The following is a 12,686-nucleotide window of genomic DNA, read 5'->3' as shown; positions in this document are numbered from 1 at the left end:
AAACCTTAACAGATACCGTAGAAGCCTTAACTGTATTCTTCCCCATCTGTATTCTTGTACTGTTCTCATCTAAAAAAGGAATCACTGTTTTGTATTTTTGTTATTTAACATTCCCATTCATGTTTTAAACATTTACTGTATGTACTTATATTCATAAACAACAATTAGTTTTGCTTTTCATTTTAAAAACTATGTTGTAAAGTTGTTTCTCTTAAGAACTTTGCACTTTATGATGAAGTATCCTTCAGCAAGAGAGAATTCTTTTTAAATATCAGGAAAAATAAATATAATAGGCCATTAAAAACTTCAGTTATTTAGTTTAGAGTTAAAGATAATTATAAAAATTTCCGTTCTAGTATTGCTTATTCTCAGGGCTATGGATAGCTGCGTATTCTTGTTCTCACCTCTCCTCCTCCATTATTTATCAATTGCTTTTATGTATATGTTTATGTGTATATTTTTGTCTTTAGGTGAAATTCACATACTATAAAATAAACTATTTTTTTTTTTAAAAGCTATTTTGAAGTGAACATTTCAGTGGCATTTAGTACATTCACAGTGTTGTGCAACCATTGCCTCTACCTCATTCTAAAACCTTTCCATCTCAGAAGGAAGCTCCTTACTTTTTGAGTAGTTGCTCCCATTCTCCCTTTCCTCCAACTTCTGACATCCACCCTTTTGTTTGTGAAGCTCTATGAATTTATCTATCTTTATATTTTCTATAAATGGAGTTTTACAATGTGTGACCTTCTGTGTCTTCCTTTCACTTAGCATAATTTTGAGGTTCCTGCCATTGTAGTGTGTATTAGTATTTTATTTCTTCTTTTGGCTGAATAATAGTCCATTGTATTTATATGCCACAATTTGTTTATTCATTTTTCTGTGATGAATTTTTAAAATTAATCTGATAGGTATTTAGGCTGTTCCTGTTTTTTGACTATTGTGAATAATATGAATATGTGTAAACATCGACTTGTTTGAGTAGGTAGTTTTCATTTTTTGGATGTATATACATGTATATACATGTAGGACTGGAATAGACAGGTCTTGTGGTAATTCCGTATTTAACTTTTTGTGTGTGTATGGTACTGGGGATTGAACTCAGGACTTTGAAAAAGGACCTCATGCATGCTAGGTAAGCATGCTTGTCACTGATCTTCATCTCTAGTCCTTTTTATTTTCTTTAGAGACAGGGTCTCCAAGTTGCCCCACTTGGCCTCAAACTCACAATCTTCCTTCCTTAGTCTCCTGAATAGCTGGGATCGTAGGTGTGTGCCATTATGCCCAATTGTGTATTTAACTTTTGAATTTGGCTTTTCTTGTCTTTCTTCCTTAGCTTGATTAGATATAATTAGGCTTTGAGACATTTTTTGGTACCAGGGATTGAACCCAGGGGTGCTTAATCACTGAACTATATCCCCAGCCCTTTTCAGATATATTATCTAGAGACAGGGTTTTGCTGAGTTGCTCAGTGCCTTCCTAAGTTGTTGAGGTTGGCTATGAACTTGCAAACCTCCTGCCTCAGCCTTCTGAGACACTGGGATTACAGGTGTGTGTCACTGTGCCTGGCCAAGACTTTTTTTTTTTCTCCTTAAGGTAAAGATATTAGCAAAAGGGTGAAAAGGATTTATTCCAAGATAATAGTGAAGCCTAGAACAAATTGTCTAACTTGTGACCAGATAATACTATACTCTTGTGCCATAATTCATCCTTTCACTAGAAATTTTATAATTTTGAGACATGTAAGCTGTAGTTAGCAGTAGTACCACTCAAATCCTATGCCTTTGAGGAAGGTACTTTAAAGGAGATTAGCTCTTTGGAATGGTGATCTTCCAAATTTTTTTGATGACCCATTTCTCTGTGTATTAGTATTTATGAGTATTTATTACTACGTATTAAATATTAGTAAGTTATTTGCATGTTGTTTTAGTCAGCTTTTTCACTGTTGTGATTGAAAGACCTGACAAGAACAATTTCAAGGTGGAAAAGTTTATTTTGGGGCTCACAGTTTCAGAGGTCTTAGTTCATAGATGGCTGACTCCATTCCCTAGGGCCTGAGGTGAGGCAGGATGTCATGGCAGAAAGATGTGCAGAGGAAAGTAGCTCAGGACATGGCAACACAGAAGCAGAGAGTTCCACTCAACAAGGACAAAATATATACCTCTAAGGCACACCTCCAGTGATCCACCTCATCCAGCACATCCTACCTGCATACAGTTACCACCCACCTAGATCAGTGGGTTAATGCACCGATTAGGTTAAACATTATAACCCAGTCATTTCCCCTCTAAACTTTCTTGCATTGTCTCACACATGAGCTTTTGGGGGACACCTCATGTCTAAATCATAACATATATTTAGTGACCATTAGTCCTTATTAGTCAAATTACATTGCATAGTTTATTCTTAATTACATTATATTGCGTAGCTTATTATTACTGACAGTGGTTGTAAATTCATTTAAAATGGTAATCTTGATAATTGGTTTTTAGTTTCTAAATAGTCTCAATTAGACTTTTGGGGAGTGTTTGGGGTGATAGTTATTGTTCTGTGGTTCTGAGGATGGAACCTAGGGACTTATCCATGTTAGGCAAGCATTCTACCACTGAGCTACATCGCCAGTCCTGTTTTAAAATCATTGTATGCAGATGACTACCTTGCACTAGGAGTAGCGAATCCAGATTTGTCATTTTGTTGTTATTTCTTTTAATCATGTTATTGGTGTTATCCTTAACCTTTGGGTACTTTCTACAACATTGTTTAACCCTTAATTCAATTTTTAAGTTATTTAGTTAAAAGTACATGTGTCTATTGGGTGCAGTGCTGCATCCCAGTGGCTCGGGAGGCTGATGCAGGAGGATCAAAAGTTCAAAGCTAGCCTCAGCAAAAGCGAGGTGCTAAGCAACTTAGTGAGACCCTGTCTCTACATAAAATCCAAAATAGGTCTGGAGATGTGGCCCAGTGGTGGAGTGCCCCTAAGTTCATTTTCTGGTACCTGATTCCCCCTACCCCCCAAAAGAGTACATATATTCATAAATCTGTATACACATACATTTTAATATGTTGAAGGCAAACAAATGAGAGTAGTTCATTAATATTAGAGCTTAATTACTTTTTTTTTAGTTAAAAATAAATGTAAGTAACAGTTCTGATATTTTATTTTTGAGTCCCAAAGAACTATATTGTACACTTGGTTTGGGAGACTATTACTTTGGAGTGAAGAGTTTTCCTGGTAGAAATTAAATAAGTATTGGTTAATTATTTGTTATAGAATGACACGCTCATACAAGTAAACTTTGTGTTGAAACCATAGAAGACTTGGCTGTTTGAAATAGGTCAGATTCCATATTTATGCATTGTTCTTACCTTTAGAAAATGATTAAATGTTAATTTAGGCTTCAGACTATTGCTAATGATACTGGTTTAATATACAAGTGTCCATTTTTCCAATTAAAAAAATTTTGTTTTCTTTTTACAGAAAGAGCTTTCTGGTCATAAAAATATTGTGGGCTATTTGGACTGTGCTGTTAATTCAATTAGTGATAATGTATGGGAAGTACTTATCTTAATGGAATATTGTCGAGGTAAGTATCTGCTTTTGTATTATACTAAAAAAAGTTTATCTTACTCTAGATATCTTGGTTTCTCCTAGGACAGCTTGTACCTGATTATGAACATTTATTATGGCTTCTTCTGTTTTGATGGAACTCCTCCCTCCCCCCTCCTGCTTTCCCTCTCTCCCTCCCTTCTTTCTTTTTTTGAATGACGTTCTGCTTATTAGAGAAAACATTTGACTTTTTGGGTCTGTCTTATTTCACTTAGTATGATAATCTCCAGTTCCATCCATTTATGGGCAAATGCCATAATTTCATTCTTCTTTATGGCTGAGTAATATTCCATTGTGTATATATACCACATTTTCTTTATCCATTCATCTGTTGAAGAGCACCTAGGTTGGTTCCATAGCTTGTCTGTTGTGAATTGTGCTGCTATAAACACTGATGTGACTGCATCCCTGTAGTATGCTCATTTTAGATCTTTTGAACCTATACTGAGGAGTGGGATATCTGGGTCATATGGTGTGGTTCCATTCCTAGTTTTTTGTACTGTTTTCCAGAGTGGTTGCACTAATTTGCAGTCCCACCAATAATGTATTGAGTGTACCTTTTTCCCTACATCCTCACCAAAATTTATTATTATTTGTATTCTTGAAAATTGCCATTCTGACTGGAATGAGATGAAATATTAATGCACTTTTGATTTGCATTTCCCTAATTGCTAAAGATGTTGACCATTTTTTTCATATATCTGTTGACTATTTGTGTTTCTTCTTTTGAGAAGTGTCTGTTTAATTCTTTTGCCCATTTATTAACTGAATTATTTGTTTTTTTGGTGTTAAATTTTTTGAGTTTTTTATATATTCTGGATATTAATGCCCTATCTGAGGAGCAGGTGGCAAAGATCTCCCATTCTGTAGGCACTTTCTTCACATTCTTGATTGTTTCCTTTAATGTGCAGAAGCTTTTTAATTGGGTGCCATCCCACCTTTTGATTTTTTTGTTCTATTTATTGTGTTTTAGGAGGCTTGTTAAGGAAGTCAATTCCTGTACCAACATGTTGCAATGTTTGGCCTAAATTTTTTTATAGGATTTGCAAAGTTTCTGGTCTAATTTCTAGGTCTTCAATCTATTTTGAGTTGACATTTATGCAGAGTGAGAGATAGTGGTCAAGTTTCATTCTTCTACATATGGATTTCTAGTTTTCCTAGCACCATTTGTTAAAAACTCTATATTTTCTCCAACCTGTTTTTGGCACCTTTGTCTAGTATCAGACAACTGTATTTAATGTGTTTTTTTCTGTGTCCTCTATTTTATTCCATTGGTCTTCATGTCTGTTTTGGTGACATTACCATGTTGTTTTTGTTTCTGTAGTACTGTAGTATAATTTGAGGTCCTGTATTGTGGTGCTTCCAGGATTGCTCTTTTTGCTCAGGATTGCTTTGGGTGGTCTGGTTCTCTTATTTTTCCAAATGAATTTTAGAACTACTACTTTTAGTTCTGTGAAGAATGTCTTTGATATTTTAATGGGGATTGCATTGAATCTGTGTAATGTCTTTGGTAGAATGGCCATTTTGACAATATTAATTCTTCTTATCCAAGAACATGGGAGGTCTTTTCCTCTTCTAAGGTCTTCAATTTCTTCTTTCAGTGTTCTGTAATTTTCATTATAGAGATTCTTCATTAGATTAATTCCCAAGTATATTAATTTTTTGAGGTTATTTATGAATGGGATAGTTTTCCCAATTTAATTTACAGCAGATTCACTTTGGAGTATAGGAAAGTGATTGATTTATGTATGTTGATCTTGTGTTCTGCATTTTACTATTTGTTTTTCTGCTGTAGAAGTCTTCTGGGAGTTTTTGGTGTCTTCTAAGTGTAGGATCATGTTGTCAGGAAACAGATAATTTGAGCTCTTCTCTTTTTTTTTGTTTGTATCCCTTTAATCTCCTTCTCTTTTCTGATTGCTTTGGCTAGAGTTTTAAGACTATGTTGAATAGGAATGGTGAGAGTGGGCATTCTTATCTTGTTCCTGTTTATAGAGGAAATGCTTCCAGTTTTTCTTTCTTCAGTATGATGTTGGCCTTGGGTTTGTCATGTATAGCCTTTACAGTGTTGAGGTGAGTTCCTTCTACCCCTGGTTTTTCTAGAGTTTTAAACATGAATGGGTGCTGTACTTTGTCAATGCTTTTTCTGAATCTATTGAGGTAATCATGTGATTCTTGTTATTAACTCTGTTTGTGTGGTGAATTGCATTTATTGATTTGTGTGTATCGAACCAACCTCGCATCCCTGGGATGAAACCTGTTTGATCATGGTTCACTATCTTTTTAATGTGTTGTGTGTGGTTTGCCAATATTTTGATAAGAATTTTTGCATTTATATTCATCAAGAATATTGGCCTGAGGTTTTCTTTCCTTGATGTATCTTTGGTTTTGATATCAGGGGTGATACTGGCTTCATGGAATGAATTTGGCAGTGTTTCCAGTAAATGAAGTCTTGCTTCCTATCTTGTTACCCAACTTGGATGAGGGATGGTGGAAGAAATCAGTCACCTGGCTTAAAGCAGTTCCAATGGTTCAGTCCCTGGGTATTTGACTGCAGGTAGGGGTCATTGGTCTCACCCAGCAATAGGTTTCACTGTGGCAGGCCTGATACTCAGTTTTGACTCTAAGACTCGGACTTCATTCCTTCAAGCAGAAAGCATCTGTCTCCTCGTTGTTTGTAGTTTGGGGATTGATGACCCCAGCAACTCTTTCCTTCCTTCCTTTTTCAGTGTATCTTTTCTTTTTATTATCCTAAAACCAGGCACCGTGGTCTCTTACCTGGCTTCCTTAGCTTTTATGAAGGCGTGTGAATAGCTGTTCAAATTGGTGTGTTTAAGGGGAAATGACTGGGAGAGTCTCATTTTGCTGCCATTTTGCTTCACCTCTACTTAAAATTTTTTAAGGTAATTGAATCAAACATAATCATAACCCCAGTTGAGTTTTATTGTCACCTATGAGACTTTTTTTTTTTTTCCCTTTTTTTTTTTTTTTTTTTTTACCATGGTGGACATTGAACTCAGCATGCTAGGCAAGTGCTGTACTCTGAGCCACACCCCTAGCTCAGGGGGAATTTTAAAGATGGAATTAAATGAGAATATTTATTTGATGTTTGAATCAGCAGACTATGTTTCATATGAATTTTAAAATTTTTATCAAAGTAATTTATGTATGTGGTTTAAAAAATCAAATAGTTCTGTTAAACTATGGCTAGTTCAGCAGCCTCCTTCCCCATCCCTCTCCTTAGATGCACTGACTTTAAAATAATGGAGATGTTTTTTCTCATAGTTTATTTTATACGTATACTGTATTATGTAAATGAGAATCAGTAGTTTTAGTGAGATTCTGAGAGTATGAAAGAGAAGGAACTTAGAAAATCCAGGGCAGTATGTGATTCTGGGCAAGGGGGGAGGTTCTTAAAAGAGTGCTTGTTATTGCTATTTCTAACTTTATGCTTTAGATATTGTTTTCAAGATAAGATGAGGATTTACTCCTAGGATAGTCTATGCTTAGTTCTTGGACTGAGTAAGTGTTTTAATTATTTTGTTTGCCATTTATAGATAACATGTAATAGTGTATAATTACATTTCCTTTCTTGTACAACTTGGTTTTCTTGGAGTTGATAATCACCTCATTTTTCACTTGTCTAATTTCTTCAAATGTATTAGTATTTTAGCTGCACATTCCTTAAGAGAAGTACAAATCATTATGAAGTACTTTTAAATGTTTCAATATTTGTGTCAGTTTGCTTTTTCCTTCCCTTCAAAACATGCTTTGGGGAGACTTCAGTTCACCTGTTTAATTTTTTTGATTTTTAAAATTTTGTTTATTTTTAATTTATTATTATTATTATTTTTTGGTAGCAGGGATTGAACCCAAGAGTGCTTAACCACATCCTTAGCCCTTCTTATTTTAAGACAGGGTCTCACTAAGTTGCTTAGGCTGACTTTGAACTTGAGATCCTCCTGCTTCAGCTCCTCAGCCACTGAGATTATAGACATGCATCACCACACCTGGCCACCTACTTAATTTTAAACAGCATTTAGTTGTTATTCTTGGAATTCCTCTGGATTTTCTTATCTTAAATTCTCTGCTTCTTATGCATCTTTCTTGTTTACTCCCTCTTTTGGAAGAGTGTATTTTTCAGTATTTTTCTGATAATGAATTTATGGGAGGAAACATTTTTGAAACCTAAAAAATATAAAAATTCTATATTTTAAATTCACATTTGGTTGCCAATTTGTCTACCTAAAAGATTTTAGCTTAAAAATAATATTGAGAGGAAATCCAAGATGGTGGACTAGAGGGTGACTGCATCCCCTGTCGCTCCAGAACCCAGGATTCAAGAAGGGGAGGTATTGAGAGGCTTGGCCCAACATAGAGCTGCGGGATGAGTCTCTCCCACTGGTTGAAGCTTGGCCCGGGCCGCAGGCCTGGACAGGGGCAGTTTCTCGGAGCAGGGCAGGGCAGCTCGAGTCTTCCCCAAGCAGCCCTGCTTTCTCCGGCGGCAGGCTTGATCCACAGCCAGCTTCTAGGAGGAGGCCCGCCCAGTGAGAACTTTTCCGCACAGAACCAACCCCAAGCCCTGAACCCAGCAGCGGGCCCCGGCCCATAGGCCGCTTCTCGGAGCAGGGCACGGCAGCCAGAGACTTCCCCAAGCAGTCCTGCTCCCGCCGGAGGCAGGCTTGATCCACAGCCAGCTTCTTGGAGCAGGCGGCCCAGTGAGAGCTTTTCCGCACACAGCCAACCCCAAGCCCTGGACCCAGTGGCGGCCCTAGCCCACAGGCAGCTTCTGGGACCAGGGCAGGGCAGCCAGAGACTTCCCCAAGCAGCCCTACTCCTTCTGGCAGCAGGCTTGATCCACAGCCAGCTTCTTGGAGCAGGCCGCCCAGTGAGAGCTTTTCTGCACAGAGCCAATCCCAAGCCCTGGACCCAGCGGCAGGCCCCAGCCTGCAGGCGGCATCTGGGACCAAGGCAGGACAGGGAGAGGCTTTCCCCTAGCAGCCTGGCTCCCTCAGGTGGGGGCAGGCCCTGTCTATAGCCAGCTTCTAGGAGCAGGACCACCTAGTGAGAGGATTTCCACGCAGAACCAGCCCCCAGTCCCGGACCCAGTAGCTGGCTAGGGGCAGCTTTATTTAGAAGCACTGCATTATCAAGTTCCTCCAAGACTTCAGGCTACTGGAGGCTGGGAGGTGATATACTGGAAATCTACAGGGACTCTATAAGCCAATAGAGGAAATCTGCAATATCTCAGAGTCCCACTGATATCTGACCAATATGAGAAAACAAGGGAAGAAAATGTCCCAAACAAACCTAGATACTATATCAATAAAACCCAAAGACAGCACAGCAGAAGAAATGTCAGAAAGGGAGTTCAGAATGTACATAATTAAAACAATCAAAGAAGCAAACGAGGAGATGAAAGAGCAAATGCAGGCATTGAATGATTGTACCAATCACCTGTTAAAAGAACAAATACGGGAAGCAAAAGATCATTTCAATAAGGAGTTAGAGATACTGAAAATAAAACCAAACAGAAATCCTTGAAATGAAGGAAACAATAAACCAAGTTAAAAACTCCATAGAAAGCATAACCAATAGGATAGAGCACCTGGAAGACAGAACCTCAGATATTGAAGACAAGATATTTAATCTTGAAAACAAAATTGACCAAACAGAGAAGATGGTAAGAAATCATGAACAGAATCTCCAAGAACTATGGGATATCATGAAAAGGCCAAATTTAAGAATTATTGGGATTGAGGAAGGCTTGGAGAAACCAACCAAAGGAATGAACAATCTATTCAATGAAATAATATCAGAAAATTTCCCAAATCTGAAGAATGAAATGGAAAACCAAGTACAAGAGGCTTATAGGACTCCAAATATACAAAATTACAACAGACCCACACCAAGGCACATTATTATGAAAATACCTAACATACAAAATAAAGACAGAATTGTAAAGGCCACAAGAGAAAAGAATCAAATTACATTCAGGGGGAAACCAATAAGAATATGAGCAGATTTTTCAATCCAGACCCTAAAAACTAGAAGGGCCTGGAACAACATTTACCAAGCCCTGAAAGAAAACGGATGCCAACCAAGAATCTTATACCCAGCAAAACTTACTCTCAGATTTGACGACGAAATAAGATCCTTCCATGATAAACAAAAGCTAAAGGAATTTACAAAAAGAAAACCGGCATTACAGAACATTCTCAGCAAAATATTCCATGAGGAAGAGATGAAAAACAATGATGCAAATCATTAACAGGAGGAACTAGCCTAAAGGAATAGCCAAATAAAGGAGAAAGCAAATCATGTCAAAAAACAAAAATGAGTCAAATGACTGGGAATACAAATCATATCACAATAATAACCCTGAATGTTAATGGCCTGAACTCATCAATCAAAAGACATAGACTGGCAGATTGGATTAAAAAGAAAAATCCAACAATATGCTGCCTGCAAGAGACTCATCTCAGAGATACCTATAGACTAAAGGTGAAAGGATGGGAAAAAACATACCATGCACACAGACACAGCAAAAAAGCTGGAGTACCCATCCTCATTTCAGATAATGTGGACTTCAAGCCAAAACTAGTCAGAAGGGATAAAGAAGGACATTACATACTGCTTAAGGGAAGCATAAATCAGCAAGACATAACAATCATAAATATCTATGCCCCGAACATTGGCTCATCCATGTACATCAAACAAATCCTTCTCAATTCCAGAAATCAAATAGACCACAACACAATAATACTAGGCGATTTTAACACACCTCCTCACCACTGGATAGATCTTCCAAACAAAAATTGAATAAAGAAACCATAGATCTCAATAACACAATCAACAATATAGACTTAACGGACATATATAGAATATACCATCCAAGAAAGAACGAATACACTTTCTTCTCAGCAGCACATGGATCCTTCTCTAATTTTATTTGACCATATTTTATGCCACAAAGCTATTATTAGCAAATACAAGAAGATAGAGATACTACCTTGTACTGTGTCAGATCATAATGGGTTGAAATTAGAAATAAATGACAGAATAAAAAACAGAAACTTCTCCAATACTTGGAGATTAAATAATACACTATTATATGATGAATGGATAACAGAAGACATCAGGAGGGAAATTAAAAAAATTCTTAGAAGTAAACGAGAACAAAGACACATCATATCAAAATCTCTGGGACACTATGAAAGCAGTACTGAGAGGGAGATTTTCTTTCATGGGGCACATTCAACAAAAAAAGTAAAAATCAACAAATAAACGACTTAACACTACAGCTCAAAGCCCTAGAAAAAGAAGAGCAGACCAACAACAAAAGAGTAGAAGACAGGAAATAGTTAAAATCAGAGCCGAAATCAACGAAATTGAAACAAAAGAAACAATCGGAAAAATTAACAAAATAAATAGTTGGTTCTTTGAAAAAATAAACAAAATTGATAAACCCTTAGCCCCACTAACAAAGAGAAAGAGGGAGAAAACTCAAATTACTAAAATTCGGAATGAACAAGGAAATATCACAACAGACACGATTGAAATACAAAAATAATTGGAAGCTATTTTGAAAACCTATATTCCAACAAAACAGAAAACCTCGAAGACATTAACAAGTTTCTAGACACATATGAATTACCTAAACTGAACGAGGAGGACATACACAACTTAAATAAATGAATTTCAAGCAATGAAATAGAAGAGGTCATCAAAGCCTATGAACAAAGAAAAGTCCGGGACCAGATGGGTTCTCGGCGGAGTTCTACAAAACCTTTAAAGAAGAGCTCATTCCAATACTCCTCAAAGTATTCCATGAAATAGAAGAGGAGGGAACCCTCCCAAACTCATTCTATGAAGCCAATATCACACTGATACATAAACCAGACAGAGATACATTGAGGAAAGAAAATTTCAGACCAATATCCTTAATGAACACTCATGCAAAAATTCTCAACAAATTTTAGCAAATCGCATACAAAAATATATTAAAGAGATAGTGCACCACGATCAAGTGGATTTTATCCCAGGGATGCGAGATTGGTTCAACATCCGGAAATCAATAAATGTCATTCACCATATCAACAGACTTAAAGTTAAGAATCACATGATTATTTCGATAGATGCAGAAAAAGCATTTGATAAAATACAGCATCCCTTCATGCTGAAAACACTAGAAAAATTAGGGATAGTGGGAACATTCCTTAACATTGTAAAGGCCATCTACGCTAAGCCCATGGCCAGTATCATTCTAAATGGCGAAAAACTGAAAGCATTCCGCCTAGGAACTGGAACAAGGCAGGGATGCCCTTTTCACCACTTCTATTCAACATCGTCCTTGAAACTCTAGCCAGAGCAGTTAGACAAAGCAAAGAAATTAAAGGGATACGAATAGGAAAAGAAGAACTCAAATTATCCCTGTTTGCTACTGACATGATTATATATTTAGAGGAACCTGGAAATTCCACCAGAAAACTCATAGAACTCATAAGTGAATTCAGTAAAGTAGCAGGTTACAAGATCAACGCTCATAAATCCAATGCATTTTTATACATAAGTGATGAATCTTCAGAAAGAGATGTTTGAAAAACTATCCCATTCACAATAGCCTCGAAAAAAATAAAGTACTTGGGAATCAATCTCACAAAAGAGGTTAAAGACCTCTACAATGAGAACTACAGAACACTAAAGAAAGAAATTAAAGAAAACCTTAGAAGATGGAAAGATCTCCCATGTTCTTGGATAGACAGAATTAATATTGTCAAAATGGCCATACTACCAAAAGTGCTAAGATTCAATGCAATTCCAATTAAAATCCCAATGACGTACCTTACAGAAATAGAGCAAACAATCATGAAATTCATCTGGAAGAATAAGAAACCCGGAATAGCTAAAGCAATCCTTAGCAGAAAGAGCGAAGCAGGGGGTATCACAATATCAGATCTTCAACGCTACTACAAAGTAATAGTAACAAAAACGGCATGGTATTGGTACCAAAATAGACAGGTAGATCAATGGTACAGAATAGAGGCCATGGACACAAACCCAAATAAATACAATTTTCTCA

The 12,686-nt window shown here is 36.8% G+C and overlaps 1 protein-coding gene across 3 annotated transcripts in view; it reads left to right on the top strand.

The window, feature by feature from the left end:
* Nucleotides 1–12,686, top strand: part of BMP2K (BMP2 inducible kinase) — a 150,844-nt gene that overhangs the window by 43,752 nt on the left and 94,406 nt on the right. For all 3 annotated transcript variants that reach the window (XM_079152938.1, XM_079152939.1, XM_079152937.1), the window contains exon 3: nt 3,479–3,584. In XM_079152938.1, coding sequence (XP_079009064.1) covers nt 3,479–3,584 — 106 coding nt within the window. The remainder of the gene's footprint in view (nt 1–3,478; nt 3,585–12,686) is intronic.

Source organism: Sciurus vulgaris, assembly GCF_902686455.1.
Source record: "Sciurus vulgaris genome assembly, chromosome: 9".
Lineage (NCBI taxonomy): Eukaryota > Metazoa > Chordata > Mammalia > Rodentia > Sciuridae > Sciurus > Sciurus vulgaris.
This window is presented reverse-complemented; position numbering and strand designations above follow the sequence as displayed.